The sequence below is a fragment of the Tachysurus fulvidraco genome, chromosome 11, assembly GCF_022655615.1.
Source record: "Tachysurus fulvidraco isolate hzauxx_2018 chromosome 11, HZAU_PFXX_2.0, whole genome shotgun sequence".
NCBI lineage: Eukaryota > Metazoa > Chordata > Actinopteri > Siluriformes > Bagridae > Tachysurus > Tachysurus fulvidraco.
The window spans coordinates 3,986,893-4,006,965 of NC_062528.1; the positions used below are offsets into that span (position 1 = coordinate 3,986,893).

Sequence of the window (20,073 nt, forward strand, 5' to 3'; positions counted from 1 at the left end):
ACACACACACAATGTGTGACTAAGTGTATATGCAGTTCAGTAATAGTTATGATAAGATGTCTTGGAACAGATTAAGGAAATAAAACGAATGAATAAGTGTAACATCGCTGTCATCGGATCACAGTTAATCATTTCAACATGCGAGCAGCAAAACTTCAAACCACACTCCAAGTTTCTCGCTTCTAAACAGCGAATCTGAGTGACTGAAACATCCTGTTTCTCTGGAACCAAATAAAAACAATGAACTGAATGAATGAGCCATATGGCTATCTATCACTAAAATTATTAATTAGGCAGCACACATAAACACAAACACACATGCACACGCATATGTGCACATTCACACAAACACAGGCACACATACACACACACACACACACGCATATGTGCACATTCACACAAACACAGGCACACATACACACACTATCTTTCTTTCATTAATCTCAGTAAGCAAAAGAAAAGAAAATCAACTTTTTAAAATTGTAAATAATATTTACAGCTGCAAAAAAGAAAGCATGGAGAGCAGATAAATGTCCACATGAGGACAAATCTGTCAGATATTCCTGTTCTTGTTGGTGCATGGCTCAACACAGACACACACATACACACACAACTCCTGAAGTTTGTGTTTACACAAAAAAGACTTCCTTGTTTACAATCAATCCATGGCAGCCATTTAACGGTCATTTACTCAAGTCACAGCTCACATGTGCCTAATTTTCTGCTTCTCTGGGAAGAAATTTGACCGTCGGACACTTTCAGCCTGTCAGTTAAACCGTCGAACCTCGAGACAACCTGGAATTTCAGTCTGTAGTGTGTGCAGTTTCTGCTTCAGGTAAAATCCAAACATGAAGAAAGTTCATAATTTAGAGATGAAAATCTGGGTGGATTAATTGCTGCATGTTTTCTTTACATTTCTGACGCACAACATTGCGACATTATTACATCATGTCTGCATGTCTTTAATAATCACACAGGATTTTACTGCAGTGGAAACTTTTTTGTCGGTATTTCTTTAAAACCTAGACATCACTGTCCCTCCACACCAGCAAAGGTCTCCATCTGCAGAGTAACAACCCACCTCTGGTTAGCTTAGCTTACCTGTGACTGACCAGGACCTCGTTCACTGACAGATTTTCATGCACACTTTGGATTTTCTCGATTTGATTTCACTGGGTTGATTTTTGAAAGTGACAAATTCACAAAACTGCATATAAAGAAATATTTTTTGTGAACCGAAAATTCAATTCTCGTCCTTTATCCAGAGACATGGGATCATATGCAGCCTGTTTATTTATTGATTTATTTATCTGTTGATAAACAACATACAGTATGAATCTATGAAGGTGCTAGTATGAATCACAACTGTTTTTAAATGATCTTGTACAGATGATCATAAACTGTTCAGTAGATGCCACTCTCAGATGCTTTAGTCTTCATGAGCTGAACTTTCCTGACTGCGCCCAGGGATGGACGTCAGTGTGGAGTTAGAACTACAGCTGGACGTCAAGCCTGATTCGGAATCTGATCCAGCCATTTCTTCAAACTTTTCTATCACGGGCCTCACTGACCCAAACGCAACATCTCGCCTCCACCGTCCACGTCCTGCACCTTCAGGACCACGATAGGCAGAGTTGCGACTCAGAAAGACATGGTTTGGTGGAGGTAGGCCTGAGCGGAGCTTCAGCCTTCCCTGCCCCAGTTGAAATGCAGGGCAAAGAGGAGGGGTGAAGAAGGACGGGATCGTGGCAAGAAGTTCTTCAGTTAATGGATTGTGGAAGGTGATTGAAGACCCGCCCACATTTAAGAACATGCCCACTGTTTTGATCTGTGGTGGAACTGAGGGGAGGAGCTCACGCCGGCCATCAAACACAGCATGGAACCCAGAGCCACGTCTCTCAAACCACCACGCCTCACCACCACCAGCCAGTGACCTCACACCTGCACGACAGAGGGGGCGTGGCTAACATAAGTACACCTTATTAATTAGACAATAGAGTACAGTAGCAAAGACAAAAAAAAGTGTCAATTAGCCAGCAAACAGATTTTTCTTCAATGTAACACGTTTCATACGTTTCACGTCTAGAATTGCCGACAGAATTTCTGAAGTATTTTATTAATAATAGTGAGCAAATTCAGATTCAGATTCAAATTCAGAAACAAATTCTTTTGTTTCAGCTAATGTTTCCTTTCCTAACATACATACCTCAAATTATCTTTTTTACTAAATAAATCATTAGACGTGAATTAAATAAACAATTAAAATGAAAATGAAGTTATATTAAATGGAAAGTTAAATTAAATTACCAGACTTAAACACTGCCACTCTTCCTCACTTGTTTCTCAGCATTTTTATGATTTATGTGTAAGTGGATGGAGGAGAAGTAAATAACCCTGTTGGACACGTGAGTTTAATTTCCAGCACTAATCCAGCGCTCCTGTTCAGAGCTCAGGCTAAAAGTTGAGTAAAAGTCACAGCCACTAGGGGGCAGTATAACGCCAATGAGTTTATTACAGTGGCTGAACATAAACACGTGCTTGAAACTGTGCTGGTTTTGGAAAGACGTTTTATAAGTAAGAAGTTTTGGTTAAAACTGAAAGCCAGTCTTGTATCATGTGTTTAAAACGATAACATTTACCTATTAAAACAATAACATGATCTGATTAACTGAACAAAATATAACAACTAGGGATAACAGATCACAGAAAGCATGTTAATAACAATAATTGTATAAAATAACAATAACATGATCTGATTCATTTACGGATCACGTCACAGAAAGGAAATAAAGTACCCTGAAATTTCCCTAAAATACAACCAGAAAGTAAAAGACAGAGATTTCTTCTTCACATCCTGTTTAAGTGTCAGTAATTCATTCATGTCACAGGGAAAGTTTTTACAGACAGGATCTGCTGCCATGTCAGGGAAATACAAATGAAATAAAATATAGTAATACTTAAAAAAAAATACATCAAGCATTAATGTTACATGAAACAAATAATGTCTATTGGTTCTAATAAAAACAGAAACTACCATATAAAATGCTGAATGCTTTATTAATATATTAATACTATATATTATATAATTATATAAAATAAATTAAACAACATGATTTAATATCAAGATTAAACACATTTTAATACAGTTTTGTATTATTGATATTATTAGTATTGTTTCTGACAGATTTCTGACAATAGACTCAGAAGTTTACCTAATTTTTTAATTTTAATATAAAAAATATATAAATGATATAAATGCTCCAGCTCCCAACGTCCTATGTGGGACGAAGCCTTTGAACGTCCACTGAGCGGAGGCCGACTCTAAGAATCCTGAGACATCTCCAGTTAGACTCTGTGGTACTCAGGAGATCAGAAGTCCTTGAACCTCACACCAATACAACATTTAACTGACTGTATATTACAATCACACCCCCAGTGTCACCCATATGAGGATGGGTCCACCTTGAGTCCGGTTCCTCTCAAGGTTTCTTCCTTTACCAATTTAAGGGAGTTTTTCCTTGCCACTGCTGCCTGAGTCACCTCAGACTTGCTCATAGGGGAATAAATACATACACACTGTGAACTATATACAACTAATAATAATAATCTAAAATTTTTATTCTGTTAATTCTTATTTCTTTTATTATTCGTTAATTCCTTTATCATTAATTATGTTTACCTTCTGCTCTGTGTTTATGTTCTGTAAAGCTGCTTTGAGACAATGTCTATTGTAAAAAGTGCTATACAAATAAACTTGAATTGAAAACTTGAATTGAAAATGGTTCACTAAATGTCTATTAAGCTTCATCGAATTTTATAAAACAATTTTGATATTTGTTAAACTTCACAAACCAATACTATTTCCTTCGCTTTCCAAACCATCAGCCAATTATTATTATTATTATTTTTGAATGAAATAAAGCAGCTTGATTATTCTCCATCGCAAGCGGATTTAAAATTCCTTACCGATGCGGTAGAGGGCGCTGTTGCACACATCGACTTCCCAGTAGTACTGACCTCTGAGGATCTCCACATCAGCACACACCTGAGGGAGAGACGCACAGAGGTCACGAGCCCCCACCTGAGATCCAGAGTCTCGGAAGGTGACAGTGAAGGCGGAGTTAGTGAGCTTGAGGGGTGGAGTTATGGAGGAGGAGTCTAGTGCAAAGTGTAGACCTGAGGAGGTTAAAAATTCTATTAAAAAGAGGAAATGTTTTCATCTTTTTTTAAAAAAAAAAAAAAGAATTTTGAATTGATTTTTACAAACTTGTTTCAATTATTATTATTTTCAATTGTTCAATTATTTAAAAAAATGTTCAATTAAAAATGAATTATAAATAAATTCTAAAAACAAAGCAAGGCAAAAGTCAAGAAACAATTCCAAAACGATCTGCCATTATTTTTTAACAGCTTTAATAACACATAACTCTAAAACTCACTTAGAAAGAAATATTTTTAGAAATTTTATAAAATGATGTTTAGGTAAAATTGATCTCGGTGACGATTTTCTAACATTTATTACATACTTTATCTAAAACTATTCCATGGTCAAAGCAGGTCAATTAATTAGAATATCTGTAATTAAATAACAAAGGAAGTAAAGAAAGGATTTGTTTGTTGGTTGAATGAGTGTGTCATTTGTCAGCGAATGTTGAATTCACCTGAGACAGAACGTTCCATCTCCTCCTCGGACAGATCCACGTCGGCTCCCGCAGGTGAAACTACACAAACACGCAGCACATTCAGTCACAGACACGTGGCTTCTTCAGTTTTCACACTTTTATGTAAAATCCGACCCCTGAGTGACTGACTAACAGGCAGCCGTAATTAAAACCCTTACTTTTCTTGTCAACCCTTCATTAATACGGAAGCCTTGAAGCGTCTCCATGTCAGAGATCTCCATGATCCATACTTACTTATGACTGAGAACTCAGGGTGAATGTAGAGCTTTACAAATATTTCCCTAACACAAAGGGTTCCAAGTAGAACCTTTAAATAACCCTTTTTTAAAGAATGGATCAAGCACCAATAAGGTGGGATGTGATAGTCATTAGATTGAATCCCAGGTCCAACAAGCTGCCACTGCTGGACCACTGAGCAAGGCCCGTAACCCTCAATTGCTCAGTTGTATAAACTAAGATAAACATGTAAGTCTTCCTGGAAAAGGGTATCTGCTAAATGCTGTAAATGTAATGGATAAATTGTAAACTTATGACAGGTTCTAGATCTAAAAGTAATAAACATAAATCTGGGGTTTGTTCCAGACACTCTTACACCGTTACTATACAGTACATTCTCTTACAACAACATTGTTCTTCAATTCTTCAGCTGTTCACTGGATAATTCAAAGAGCTTCCAGAAAAGGTTCTGCTCTATATAGGAACCTGGCACTTCATTCAAACTGAGCTTTAGTGCTATTGAACAGTGTTCCAATGTTCCCTGTAAGTTCTACTTGAAAAATCGTCCGATCAGGAAACACCGTTGTTGCATTCTACATGGACATTAGGGTTTGTTCAGAGGAACCACCAAAGAACCCTTAAGGCTTAACAGATAGTCTGTTAGAAAAAAAGTTCTTTAAGCTTTCTTGGACAGTCTCACCTGCTGTTTTCTTCCTGACACCTTCCTCATCCTCATCCTTCTCTTGTGCACCAAATCCTGAATCAAAGCTTACTGTGGGGTCAAGGGGCAGGCATGCAGTAGCAGTTGACCAATCAAAACAGGGCAGTTCAACGCCATGGCAACAGCGCGGGCAGAGGACGGCACAGATCGTACAAGACGCCTGTGAGGCAGTTCGCAGTGCAGACTTGTGTTTATCTAACTTTGCCTTCTCTGTTAAGCACCGCCCACATAGAGTGTGCGCACAGGGCAAAAGGAGGGGCATGTCAAAGGCACGCCCGCATAAGGGGCATGAGGAGGATGAGAGGTCATCTTCTTTCTCTTCTTCATGGTCATGTGACTGGTGATTTGGGTTGGCTGTTTTGCAGCAAAGACGTCTTCCTTTCATTAGTGTGGTACTGAACACACACACACACACACACACACACACACACACACACACACACACACACACACACACACACACACACACACACACACAATAAATCTAATTCTGTCTTAAACAGATAAATAAATACATTAAATGTTACAAAAAATCATGACAAAGTTTCTGTATAATTGATATAAACAAAAATGACTTACGTTAGTTTTTTTAGAACTAGAATTGTTAAAAGTGCTAATAAATTAAATTTAATTGAAAAATAGAAAATAAGATGTCAGAAAGTAAGATGTCAATCTGTAGGACGTCAGACTGTATGACGTCAGACAGTAAGTGTCAGACTGTAAGACATCACGACAGTAAGATGTCAGACTATATGACGTCAGACAGTAAGGTGTCAGACACTAAGATGTCAGACTGTAAGACATCATGACAGTAAGATGCGAGGTCAGACAGTAAGATGTCAGACTATACGAGGTCAGACAGTAAGATAGACTGCAAGACATCAGGCAGTAAGATGTCAGACTGTAAGACATCAGACAGTAAAATGTCAGACTGTACAACGTCACGACAGTAGGATGTCAGACTGTATGACGTCAGACAGTAAGATGTCAGACTGTAAGAACTGAGACAGTAAAATGTCAAACTTTAAGATGTCAAACAGTAAAATGTCAGACTGTACGATGTCAGACAGTAATATGTCAGAGAGAAATATGTCAGACTGTATGACGTCAGACAGAAAGATGACAGACTGTACGACATCAGACAGAAAGATGTCAGACTGTAGGACCTCAGACAGTAAGATGTCAGACTGTAAGACCTCAGACAGGAAGACCTCAGACTGTAAGACCTCACACAGTAAGATGTCAGACTGTAAAACCTCAGACAGTAAGTTCTCAGACTGTACGATGCCTAACCGAAAGATGTCAGACTGTAAGACCTGAGACAGTAAGATGTCAGACTGTACGACGCCAGATAGTAAGATATCAGACTGTAAGACGTCAGACTGTACGACGTCAGACAGTAAGATGTCAGACTGTCAGATGTCAGACAGTAAAATAATAATAATAATAATAATAATAATAATAATAATAATAATAATAATAATAAATTTTATTTAAAGGCGCCTTTCAGGGCACTCAAGGACACCGCATGGTCAGACATCACAACAGTAAGATGTCAGACTGTACGATGTCACGACCATAAAATATTAGAGACATCAGACAGATCAGAACGTCAGACAGTAAGACATCAGACAGAACAGAACGTCAATAAACAGTAAGACGTTAACATCACTGCAGTGGATTTATCACAAGTCTGATGTTTTTTGAAAGCCATGTAGAAGATCAAGGCTGTTGTGTTTTAAAGAGGAGTACTCACACAGACACGCTGCAATCACTTCCTCCATTTCCTCCTCTCCTCTCCTGCCTCTATACACATATTCCTCCTGCTCTCTGCCTGTTTACATAACTCCAATGATGCAGAGAGAAAAGGATAAGAACGATCAATAAACAAAGAGTGAGATACAAAGCAAAATGGAGTGAGAGAGAAAGAGTAGACAAGCAAGGAAAGCTTCATGAGCCACTCAAAGCTTGAGGTTGCCATGGTGACCGTGGACCTCTTACAAAAACGCAAAAACGTCCAGCACTGGGAGGGGGAGAGGGGGATAGGAGAGAGAGAAAGAGAGAGAGAGAGAGAGAGAGAGAGACAGACAGACAGACAGACAGCGAGAGAGAGACAAGGCCAAAGAGACTAACAACTGATCTAAAATCAAAAAGACAAAAAAAAAAAAAATCATAGGAAAAAAAAAACAGCAGCACTGTAATCAGACTCATAGACGAACTGAAGAGAAATGGAAAAATCTAAACACAAAACAAAACCAGTACACAAGCATAAATATAAAACCAGCAACACGGAAAAGTTATTCGATCACTGTTTAAAGAAATCTCCACACAAAAAACTACCCCAAAACAAGGGATCTATAGCCCACAGAGACAGAGAAAGACAAAGAGAGAAAAACAGAGAGAGAGGGGGGAGAGAGAGAGAGAGAGAGAGAGAGAGAGAGAGAGAGAGAGAGAGAGAGAGAGATTGGCTAAGGCACTCAGGAACCTCTAAGACAAAAGAGCATGTGTCCCTGACAGCATCAGGACAGAAATGCTAAAATCCATCACACCTGGTCTGCAGAAGTCCACTTTAAATCTCTTCCACCTCCATCTCCAAGCTGGCTGTTTTCCTGACATCTGGAACTGGGGAGTAGAGATAAATTAGACCCCAACGTCTACCAGGGCATCTGTGTGTCTGTGTGAGCAGTAATCTGGGAAAGCATACAGGCCTCTCTTACTGAACACCGTGTCCTGTATAAGAGTCAGTACTACTGATCACATCTACACCCTACACGCCATAATCAACCAGCATGTTCAGCAAAAAAAAACAACAAATATATATGCATGTTTTATAGTGGTGTAGGGGGTCAAATATATGACATCATCAAGTCTATCTATCTACAAGAACAATAAATGTCAGGGACTGTCAGGGACAATAAATGTCTCCTACTGAACAAGGCTTCTGTGTAGAACATGAGAGAGGCTTGAATGAACACAATAATTATTAATTTGAAAAGATTTCTTGTTTCGGGTATACGTTAATAAACAAACACTAGTGATATGGATGTGTCGTGTCTGGACCAGTTATTAGTCTATATTTGATGTAAAAATGCTGTGTTTTTTCCTTATAATGCGACCAGGTTCATTAAAACACACTGACTTCCCATGGTAAGGTTCTCATTTGTGTCGAATTGCTCCATTTACTTAAGTCTATTTTCTCTGTACTTTTTCCAGCTGTGGTTTCAGGTTCACTGAGAAAAATAAAACAAAACAAAGAGATCATTATGGTGTATCCTGTCTGCGAAGACATCACGCTACAGACACACAAAACAAGATCAAACACGCTTAAAGCTTCACTGTCGTTAACCTGATCTGGGTTCATTCACAAAGTGCTTACTGATGTTGCCCTGTACTCTCAGAGGACGTTTCTCAGGGCAACGCCCATGTTATGTCAACTCTCACATAGAGGGCAACAAAACGGCTCAAGGATTATGGAGACACCAGACCGGTTCAGCTCTGTGTAGGTGGGTCATTGACCATTACATGGATGGAATTTGGGAGGGACTTAAGTAATTATATACACACTACATTACTCATAATGCCCTGGTGTCTCTCCTGTGAAAGTCATAACACTTTCACTTTTTGAATTAAATCAAACTGTTCTCTCCGTAGAGAGACATGGACAAACACTGAACAGCAAGACAATGCCGTGAGCCCAAACACATAGATCGCTAGCAACTGTACTAATGTACTGTAGTCTAATACAATAAAAGATCATCATGTTTCATTTAGAAATAAGTGATGTTGCTATTCTGCTATTCTACAATGGACTTATTTAGCATGAGCTAGCATGAGTCAATTGACATGCATGTAAGTAAAATAATTCAAATAAATGTTTTTTTTTTTGGCAGAGAACACACAGTGAACAGACATGAGTTCTGAAGAGAAGAGAAGCAGAACAAAGACAAAGCATGAAAGCAGAAGCAAAAACACAAAAATACAGGTCCAGAGTTACAGTATAAGACTTTATCTGTATGTCCATCCCAAAATGTCACAATTCCAAACCCTAATAAAGAATCTTTTTCTTAATTTAGTCTCGATAAATGTGATATTATATTTGTGTCCCGGGTCTGTTCAGTTCCATTGTATATTTGTAAACACACACACACACACACACACACACACACACACACACACACACACACACACACACACACACACACACACACACACACACACACACACACACACGTCAGATTTCCCCAAGCCAGGAACTAAACCATCTCCCCAGGCCCATAAGGGCACACGACACATCCTTGCATGTGATCAGCGCTCATGTGATGCTGATGAGCCAACAACAACGACCAAACTTAAAAATCTGTGTATAATAAACATCTACCACCACAGTACTATTTCTATAACAGTTTAATATTAATCCACTCTTTCAAATACGTTATTGTTTCTATAGCAACATCTCATTATCATACTTAGATCACTAATAATAAAGATCATAAAATCAAATCGCTAGTGTGGTGAAGTTTTCCCACATCTTCAGGCCAGAGGAGTGTTTGAGTCTTTGCAGATTTTTTGTTTCTGTGATTTTTGTCTTATGAAATTAAAAAAAGAAAAGAAAACCTACAGGTTCAGATACAGCGCATGGCCTTAAGTCCTAAGGTGGGGATTAATATCTTAATGAATTAGTTAATATTGTTCACATTTATATGTATACTGTATAAACATACACTAATTTAGTTTTTTTTTTATTTTACAAAATTAAATAAAGCAAACGTCTCTGTTGAATTCGAAGTACAATAGGGACTCCGGGACATTACATTCTTAATCAAACCACACTTTCTTTTATTTCATAAGATAGATAGATAGATAGATAGATAGATAGATAGATAGATAGATAGATAGATAGATAGATAGATAGATAGATAGATAGATAGATAGATAGATAGATAGATAGATAGATAGATAGATAGACAGACAGATAGATAGACAGATAGGCAGACAGACAGACAGACAGATAGATAGATAGATAGATAGATAGATAGGCAGATAGATAGATAGATAGATAGATAGATAGATAGATAGATAGATAGTGTCTGACTAACTATTTATAAATGTTTAACTGGCTCCTGTCAGTTCCAGTAAGAAGTCATTTCCTGGCTATAAATCTATTAATTTAAAACCTAGTGACGGATCAAACCCAGCGTGCCGGTGAGGCGCCTGATTGGCTGAGCGAGCATCGTCACGTGACTCAAAAGCGTTTGGGACGCTCGAGCGCTTGTCACATGATCACGCCATTGAGAGCCTAAAGGTCCACAAGAGAAACAAGAGGAACCGAAAAGAGCCGAGACTCAGTGCACATTTTATATGTGTGTGTTGGGGTGATAAAGGACGTGTAACAGCGAGTGATGACATACAAACGTGTCGGAATCACAATCAGATGGATTGTCTGAGGGAACAAACTGTTCCTGGTCGTTCTGGTGCTCAGGGCTCTGTACGGGTCCCATGTGAATGTAAATAACCGTCAACAGTTGAACACGAGTCCGTGTGTTGTGGAGCACCGACACCGCTGTCATGGCTGAACGCGCACCGCTGCTGCACTACCGGCTCTCGTCCGGTGTGCACGAGGACTCCGGGGAGCACCGGGTGCGCGAGGCGGCGGCAGGGAGGCGGAGGTCCGGTCACAACCATCCTCAGAAACTCTCCACCTTTTTCGGGGTGGTTATTCCCACTCTGCTCTCCATGTTCAGTGTGGTGGTGTTCTTACGGATAGGTGAGTGTTTCACGCCTAGTGTTATTGTCGTGGTGGCTGTAATGGTTTTACGACAGTGTGCCTTTTGTTACCGGCAGCAACGACGTGCTAATGGACTATAAATAATATTTATTAAACATATGATGGCTCTTTTTACTACACTATAAACAATATACCAAGTTTAGTAACACTGCAGAAGTTAAGAAAAGTCTGTCTGTCTGTCTGTCTGTCTGTCTGTCTGCCTGTCTGTCTGCCTGCCTGTCTGTCTGCCTGTCTGTCTGCCTGTCTGTCTGTCTGTCTGTCTGTCTGTCTGCCTGTCTGTCTGCCTATATCTATCTGTCTGCCTCTGTCTGTCTGTCTGCCTCTATCTATCTATCTATCTATCTGTCTGTCTGTCTGTCTGTCTGTCTGTCTGTCTGTCTGTCTGCCTGCCTGTCTGCCTGTTTGTCTGCCTGTTTGTCTGCCTGTTTGTCTGTCTGTGTTTATCTTTTTGTCTGTCCTATCTATCTATCTATCTATCTATCTATCTATCTATCTATCTATCTATCTATCTATCTATCTATCTATCGGTCTGCCTGTTTGTCTGCCTGTTTGTCTGTCTGTGTTTATCTTTTTGTCTGTCCTATCTATCTATCTATCTATCTATCTATCTATCTATCTATCTATCTATCTATCTATCTATCTATCTAAGGGTGCCAATATTTCTCCCTCACTCTGTCTATAATTAAAACTCATTAGTTAGTAGTATTACACAGAATAGATGCATTTATGTTTGCTTGTTAATGTATTTATTGACATGTAAGTGTTTTATGGATAGAGTGTGTTCCTGTTGTAAGAACTGATTTAATTTAAACTATTAATGATTTCTATTTAATTAGATTAAACTGTTCTCTCAGGGCATGGATTAAGCAGAGCGATGTTAATAATATTAAACGCTTACGTATGGTAAGTGTATAATAAGGAGCTCTGTGTGTTCGTGTGTATATGTGCGATTGAGAATCATGTGCCATTGGAGTTGGTCCACCATCACACATTCCAGAACATTCATACACACACACACACACACACACACACACACACACACACACACACACACACACACAGAGTGGAGCCATGGAAGCTGGCCTGTAGTAGGTGAGGTGTATATGAGATCATGCAGATGTATGCGATTTATTTACAGTGGATATGAATCATTTTGTGTGTAAATCATATGAGCATCTGTGTTCAGTAATGGCTCACTGCGGAGGTCACAGCGAGGTGTTGACAGGTGACACAGACAACTCATAAGAGCCATGTGTGCTGATTGATGTTGATGATGTTTTATTTAGCTTGAATACACACACGTCTTTTCATCGTAATCGCGCTGCAATAAAAACCCAATACAAATACAATGACAGTAATGAGGGATTATCAGACCATTATCAGACCAGCTTTTAACTGGAACAATATACTACACACACACATACACACGTACATAAATAAAATATTCTGTGTGCCTGCACTGACAGACTTTAGGATACAATATTAAATAGTAATTATTTATGTATTTCTTCCTCTTATTCTTCTTTCTCTCATGGTGTCATTTCAGGATTAATCCTGCTTAATCAGCCTGTGTGTGCACGCGTGAGTGTGTTGAGCAGATCACGTTGGCATGGCCATGTTTTATTACAAAATCTCGCAGCGGGGTTATTGATCACGGAATCTCTTATGCGCACACACACACACACACACACGAGACTCCACCTAAGCTGATTATCCTCTTAATAAAAGCACAATTTTCCTGCAGCATTGCACCCCCACCCTCCCCAAATCAGTTACACACACACACACACACACACACACACACACTTCACATATTCCAGAGTGCAGCTCCAGTCTCAACTCTGTAATCACATTCATATGATAAGAGGGTCAAACAGACACGCATAGTTACTATGTAGAATATGTGATATAATCTCTCTTTTCTCTCTCTCTCATGCTTCCTAGACTAAAAACACACTCCTGGTAAGACACTGTCTTGATATGGCATGTGTGTGTGAGGTTACATTTCCAAGGAATGCTTTACCCATTAACTCACGCACATGCACGCATACTCTTCTTGCTCCATGTCATTACTTTGTTGTGTTGAACAGCAACAGTTACACTAACAGGTTTGTGGTGTAATGAAGCTAATGAAGAATGGATGCCTATTTCTGCATGTCTCAGACCATGCCACTTTTCATAGACTTTACTTCCTCATCACTGCTTATAACCACACCTCTTTACCCCTTGTCCCCTAGGCCCTCTCTAATACACTCCACTCTGAGATGATAATTAAAAGACTCCACTCGCTAGGCCCAGTCTCAAAGACTCCACTCCCTAGGTCCTGGCTCATATATATGTATATACTTCTGTAAAGCTGTTTTGAGACAATGTGAATTGTTAATTCGCCTCTCCCCACGTCCCAGCTCCTAGACGCCTCTCCCCACGTCCCAGCTCCTAGACGCCTCTCCCCACGTCCCAGCTCCTAGACGCCTCTCCCCACGTCCCAGCTCCTAGACGCCTCTCCCCACGTCCCAGCTCCTAGACGCCTCTCCCCACGTCCCAGCTCCTAGACGCCTCTCCCCACGTCCCAGCTCCTAGACGCCTCTCCCCACGTCCCAGCTCCTAGACGCCTCTCCCCACGTCCCAGCTCCTAGACGCCTCTCCCCACGTCCCAGCTCCTAGACGCCTCTCCCCACGTCCCAGCTCCTAGACGCCTCTCCCCACGGCCCAGCTCCTAGACGCCTCTCCCCACGGCCCAGCTCCTAGACGCCTCTCCCCACGGCCCAGCTCCTAGACGCCTCTCCCCACGTACCAGCTCATACACTCATAGCCTATGTTCTTTGACTTATGCTATTGAGCGTTATGTGTGTATGAGAGTCACGGAGTGTTTTGTGTGTGTGTGTGTGTATCAGCTGTGTAACAGCTGTAGCGTGTTTGTAAGTTTATTAATCATTGGTTTTGTGCTCACTGGTTTTAAACTTAACATTAATAAACTGTTCACATTTTAGTTTATAAAAATGAATTAAACATTCAGCCAATTAAAATGTGCACTCATTCCCTAAGTAGTGCATATATAAAGGGAGTGTGTAGAATAAAGCTTTTGTCATGTAATGTTAATGTGGTGTTCATGTGACTGTGCATCATGCAGTAGCTCAAGTTTCAAGAATGTGCTACTGTATGTATTTTTATTTTATTAGTTTTTTTCTTTGTGTGTGTGTGTTATTAAAAACTTAAACTTTTTTTTAGCTAATGGCACAATTATTGTCCATTATTACTATTAATAATATTTCATTAAAATGTCTTTCTGTTTTGTTGTGCATCTGATTTAAGATTCAGCTTCATCACCTTCATTTTAGCATAAATACCGAGCGTACCTTGAGTCCAGAGAGGAAAAATAAAAACAGCAAAATAAAAATGTTTGATCCTATAAGACAATAAAACTTAAAGATTCCTGTGAGCAGATTAATTTACTTATTTCTTTGTTCTTCTTAATTATTTGAATGTATTTTTTTTACTTACCGATGTAATGATTTAATTTTATGGCTATTTGTTTGCTGATTATTATGTTCATCATTTATTGTCCTTATTTATTTTTATTCCTGTTTGTAGTCACTTGACATTATGTTCATTTATTTCAGTTCCTATTTAATATTTCAGGTGGCAGTTGATGTAAGCGTTTTTTGCAGTATGATACGATTGAATTCTATATTAAATGATTCCTCTTATAATCTAGAATATTTTTTAAACTTTCCCCTATTGTGTGTGTGTGTGTGTGTGTAGGATTCGTGGTGGGTCAGTGTGGACTGTACCAGGCTGTGGTCATGTTCGTGGTGGCGTATTTCATCATCAGTATGACCGTGCTCTCCATCTGCGCCATCTCCACCAACGGAGCCCTGGAGGCTGGTGGAGCTTACTGTAACGTCCTCTACTGCATTCTTATAAGGGTGGAGTTTATAAGAGGAGTAAAGCACTAATGTATTCAATGTTAGAGATTTAAGCACTTATGTACGTCGCTCTGGATAAGAGCATCTACCAAATGCTGTAAATGTAAAACAGTTGACATTCAGTGTGTGAGTGTTTGTTTGTATTGTCTTTAACCTGTAACGTGTGTGTGTGTGTGTTTGTGTGTGTGTGTGTAGATATGATCAGTCGAGCGTTAGGGCCGGAGTTTGGAGGCAGTATTGGGATCATGTTTTTCTTGGCCAACGTGTTCGGCAGCGCCCTCTATGTGCTCGGGCTGGTGGAGGCCATTCTCGCAACCTTCGGACTTCCTGAAGGTACGGGTGTGTGTCGGGGTGTGGGTGTGTGTCGGGGTGTGGGTGTGTGTGTGTCGGGGTGTGGGTGTGTGTGTGTCGGGGTGTGTGTGTGTCAGGGTGTGGGTGTGTGTGTGTCGGGGTGTGGGTGTGTGTGTGTCGGGGTGTGGGTGTGTGTGTGTCGGGGTGTGGGTGTGTGTGTGTCGGGGGGTGGGTGTGTGTGTGTCGTTGTGGTTTGTGTGTGGTGTCGTTTTGTGCAGGTGTGTTGGCTGTGGTTTTTGTGTTTCGTTTGTGTGTTGTGTGTCTGTGGGTTGTTGTGTCTTTGTGTTTGTGTTGTTTTGTGTTGTCGTGGGTGGGTTGGTGTGTGTGTGGGTGTGTCTTGGTTGTGTTGTGTGTTTTGTTTTTTGTGTCTTTTGTGTTGTTTTTCTTTTGTGTCTGTGTTTTTTTGTTGTCTTTTTCTTTTTTATGTCTGTGTTGTTCCTATGTTTCTTCTTTCTTTGTGGTCTGGTTGTGTGCTTTGTCTCCTGTGTATTTTTTGTCTTTTTTTTGGTTGTCTTCTCGTGTGTCGTTGTTTCTTGGTGTTTGCTGGCCTTTTTGTGTTTTTGTCCTTTCGTTGTCTGTTTCTTCTTTTTTGTCTCTCTGTCTTTCGTTTCTGTGATGTTGTTTTGTTTGTCTCTGTGTGTGTGTCTTTTGTCTTTTCTTTTTTGTTGTCTTTGTTTTGTTGGTTTGTGTTTTCCTCTCTCTTTTCTTCTTCGTGCTTTTCTTCTTCCGTCTTTCTCCTCTCTTGGTTGTCTTTTTCTCTTTTGCTCTCTATTTGTGTTTTTTTTCCTCTTTTCTCTTCTTTCTTCTTTTCGCTCTTTTTTCCTTCCTTTCTTCTTTTCCTCTTTTTCTTCTTTCTTGTTTTGTCTCTCTCCTGTCTGTTCTGTCTTTTCCTCTTTTCCTTTCTTTCTTCGTTTTCCTCTGGTCATTTTTCCTTTCTTTCTTTCTTTTCCTCTTTTTTCCTTCTATTTCTTCTTTTCCTTCTCTTTTCCCTTCTTTCTTCTTTTCCTCTCTTTTCCTTTTCTTTTCTTCTTTTCGCTCTTGTTTCCTTCTTTCTTCTCTTTCCTCTTTTTGTCCTTCTTTCTTCTTTTCCCTTTTTTCCCTTCTTTCTTCTCCTCTCTTTGTCCTTTGCTTTCTGTCGTTTTTTCCTCTTTTTTCCTTCTTTTCTTCTTTTCCTTCTTTTTGTCTTCTTTCTGTCGTTTTCCTCTCTTTTTCCTCTCTTTCTTCTTTTTCTCGTTTTTTGGGTCTTTCTGTCTTCTTTTCCTCCTTCTTATCTTCTTTTCTCTGTCGCTTCTTTCTTCTTTTCCTCTTATTTTTTTTTTTTTTTTTTTTTCTCTTTTTTTTTTTTTTTTTATTTTTCTATTCTTTTTTTTTGTTTTTTTTTTCTTCTTTTTTTTTTTTTTTTTGTTCTTTTTTTTTTTTTTTTTTTTTTTTTTTTTTTTTTCCTTCTTTTTTTTTTATCTTTGTTTTTTTCTTCTTTTTAAGTTTTCTTTTTTTTTTTTTTTTTTGTTTTTCGCTTTTTTTTTTTTTATTTTTTTTTTTTTTTTTTTTTCTTTTTTTTTTTTTTTTCTTTGCTTGTTCCTTCTTTATTTTTTCTTTTTTTTTTTTGTTTATATTATTTATTTTTTTTTTTTTATTTTTTTTTTTTTTTTTTTTTTATATCTTTTTGTTTTTTTTTTTTTTTTTTTTTTTTCTATTTTTTTATTTTTTTTTTTTTTTTTTTTTTTTTTTTTTTTTTTTTTTTTCTTTTTTTTTTTTTTTTTTTTTTTTTTTTTCTGTCTGTTTTTTTGTTTCGGTCCCGTTGGTGTGTGTTCGGGCGTTTGTTTTTTTCGTAATGGCTGTTTTGTTTCTGGCCTGTGTAGTTTTTTTCCTCTTACTGTTCTTTTTTTTTTCTTTCTTTTTTTTTTCCTTTCTTATTTTTTTTTTCTTTTCTTGTTTCTTTTTTTTTTTGGGGTGTCTTTTTTTTTTGGGTGATGTTTTTTTCTTTTTGGTTTGTGGTTTTTTTTTGTTTTTCTTTTTTTTTTTTTCTGGGGGTTTTTTTTTTATTTTGTTTTTTATTTTTTTTTCGTTTTTTTTTTTTTTTTTTTTTTTTTTTCTTTTTTTTTTTTTTTTTTTTCTTTGTTTTTTTTTTTTTTTTTTTTTTGTTTTTTTTTTTTATTTTTTGTTATTTTTGTTTATTTTTTTTTTTTTTTTCTTTTATTTTTTTTTGTATTTTTTTTTATTTTGTTTTTTTTTTTTTTATTTTATATTTTTTTTTTTTTTGTTTTAATTATATTTTTTTTTTTTTTTTTTGGTGTTTGGCCTTTCATTTGTGGTTTTTTTTTTTTTTGATTTTTTTTTTTTTTTTTGTTCTTGTTTGTTTTTTTTTCTTTTTTTTTTTTTTCTTTTTTTTTTTTGTGTCGGGGTTTGTGGGTGTTTCCTTGTGGTTGTTGTGTCGCGGGGTTTTTTGTGGTGTGTGTTTTTGTCTTGTTTTGTTTTTTTGTTTTTGTGTGTGTCCTTTGTTTTTTTTTTTTGTTTATTTTTTTTTCTTTTTTTTTTTTTTTTGTTTTTGCTTTATTTATTTTTTTTTTTTTTTTTTTTCTTTATTGTTTTTTTGTTTTTTTTTTTTTTTTTTTTTTTTTTTTCTGTTTTTTTTTTTTTTTTTTTTTTTTTTGTATTTTTTTATTTTTGTTTTTTTGTTTTTTTTTTATTCTTACATTTTTTTTGTTTTTTCTTTTTTTTTTTTTTTTTTTTTTTTTTTTTGTTTGTTTTCTTTTTTTTTTGTTTTTTTTTGTTTTTTTTGTTTTTTTTTTTTTTTTTGTTTTTTTTTTTTTTTTTGTAGTTTTTTTTTTTGTTTTGTTTTGCTTTTTTTATTTTTTGTTATTTTTTTTGTTTTTTTTTTTTTTCTTTTCTCGTTTTTTTTTTTTTTTTTTTTTTCGATCTTTTTTTTTTGTTGTTTTTGTTTTGTTTTTTTTTGGTTATTTTTTTTTTTTTTTCTTTTCATTTTTGTTTTTTTTGTCGGTGTTGTTTTTTTTCTTATATGAGGGTAAAGGTTTGGATTTTTTTTGTATTTATTTTTTTTTTTGTATTAGACTTTTTTTTTTTTTTTTTTTTTCTTTATTTTAGGTGTCTGTTTTTTTTTTTTGTTAATTTTATTTTTGCAGTTTGTTTTTTGTTTGGTTATTTGTTTGGTGTTTTTTAGTGGTCTTTTTATTTTTTTTTTTTTTTTCTTTTTTTTTTTTGTGAGTTTGGTTTTTCGTTTTTTTCTTTTTTTCTTTTTCTTTTTTTTCTTTTTTTTTTGTCTTGTTGTTTGTTGTTTTTGTTTTTATTTTTTTTTTCTGTTTTTTTTATATTTTTTTTGTGTTTTTCATTATTATATTTTTTTGTTTTCGAGTTTTTGTTATTTTTTTCTTATTTTTGTTTTTGGGAGATATTTCATTGTTTGGTTTTTTTTTCTTTTTTTTTATTGGTTTGTTTTTGTTTTATTGCTTGTCTTGGGTTTTTTTGTGCTTGTCTGGGTGTTTGTGGTGCGTGTCTGGTTGTGTTTTCTTTTCGGTTTGTTTTGTTTTCTTTTCGGGTTGTTTGTGTGCGTGTCTGGTGTTGTTTGTGTGTTTGTGTCGGGGTGGTTTGTTATGGGGTTTGTTTGTCTGTTTTTCTTTTTTTTTTTTTTTTTTTTTTTTTTTTTTTTTTTTTTTTTTTTTCTTTTCTTTTTTTTTTTTTCTTTTTTTTTGTTTGGTGTTGTTTAGGTGCGTATTTTTTTTCGTTTAGTTGAGCTTGATATGGTTTTGTTTTGTGTTTTCGGCCCTTAGCCTTTTCGCTCCTTCCGCTATTCCTCTTTTGTTCCGACCTGTCCGTCCTAGCGCGCTCCTTTTTGGCTCTCTGTTTAAGCCGCTGTACAGTATATAATACGATTCACAATGACACGATAAAGAACTTGTCACCTAAAAAGAGTTCCAACCAATCAAAGCACAGACACTGATTTCCTGACTGTGATTAAGACGAACATTTACCCTCCTGCTATTCCCCCTACACCTCTCTGTCGGTTTCAGATGGATTAGGCCACGCCCCTCAGTACGCAGTGATGCCGGTTGGTTATTGGTGGTCTCTGCTGTACGCTAGTGTTATCCTGCTTCTGTGCGTCTTGGTGTGTATGGTTGGTGCTCGCATCTACGCCAAGGCTACGTTCCTTATCTTCATGGTGGTGATGGTGGTGCTCTTCACCATCTTCATCAGCTTCTTTGCCGTCAGACCTCGGAACATCCCTCTGCCAAACATTCTGGGAAACTCGAGCACCACTTCTAACACCGCCAACTTCACTGGCTTTAAACTCGACACGCTGCTCGGAAACCTCAAAGGTGCGTGTATGTGGGTGCTTCCTGACCATGGTCTGGGTCAGAATGGGTCAGAGTCTAATGT

The 20,073-nt window shown here is 37.2% G+C and overlaps 2 protein-coding genes across 3 annotated transcripts in view; one reads left to right on the top strand and one right to left on the bottom strand.

Annotated features, from left to right (window-relative positions):
* Positions 1-458: 458 nt before the first annotated feature.
* LOC113637896 lies at positions 459-8,389 on the bottom strand. Of its 2 annotated transcripts, XM_027138840.2 has the most exons (6): positions 8,169-8,389; positions 7,376-7,465; positions 5,599-6,014; positions 4,662-4,721; positions 3,967-4,176; positions 459-1,941 (listed from the first exon to the last, which is right to left on the bottom strand). In XM_027138840.2, the coding sequence occupies exons 3-6, from the start codon at positions 6,002-6,004 to the stop codon at positions 1,430-1,432; spliced, it is 1,188 nt and encodes a 395-aa protein (XP_026994641.2). In that variant the 5' UTR covers positions 6,005-6,014; positions 7,376-7,465; positions 8,169-8,389; the 3' UTR covers positions 459-1,429. The 2 variants fall into 2 exon arrangements, with proteins under 2 accessions (XP_026994641.2, XP_047676225.1); XM_047820269.1 differs by lacking the exon at positions 8,169-8,389 and having other exon boundaries at positions 7,376-7,668.
* A 2,492-nt stretch (positions 8,390-10,881) lies between these two features.
* zgc:153039 (uncharacterized protein LOC767698 homolog) overlaps positions 10,882-20,073 on the top strand; it is a 32,045-nt gene continuing 22,853 nt past the window's right edge. Inside the window, 4 exon segments of the mRNA XM_047820900.1 lie at positions 10,882-11,383; positions 15,167-15,301; positions 15,526-15,663; positions 19,707-20,012. Coding sequence (XP_047676856.1) covers positions 11,185-11,383; positions 15,167-15,301; positions 15,526-15,663; positions 19,707-20,012 — 778 coding nt within the window. The 5' untranslated portion in view covers positions 10,882-11,184.

Coding starts and splice junctions, on each gene's coding strand:
- LOC113637896 (XM_027138840.2), bottom strand. CDS start 6,004: ATGAAAGGAAGACGTCTTTGCTGCAAAACAGCCAACCCAAATCACCAG. Junction 4,177..4,661: donor GATGGAACGTTCTGTCTCAG/GTGAATTCAACA, acceptor TAACCTCCTCAG/GTCTACACTTTGCACTAGAC. Junction 1,942..3,966: donor CAGCGCCCTCTACCGCATCG/GTAAGGAATTTT, acceptor TCTGTCGTGCAG/GTGTGAGGTCACTGGCTGGT.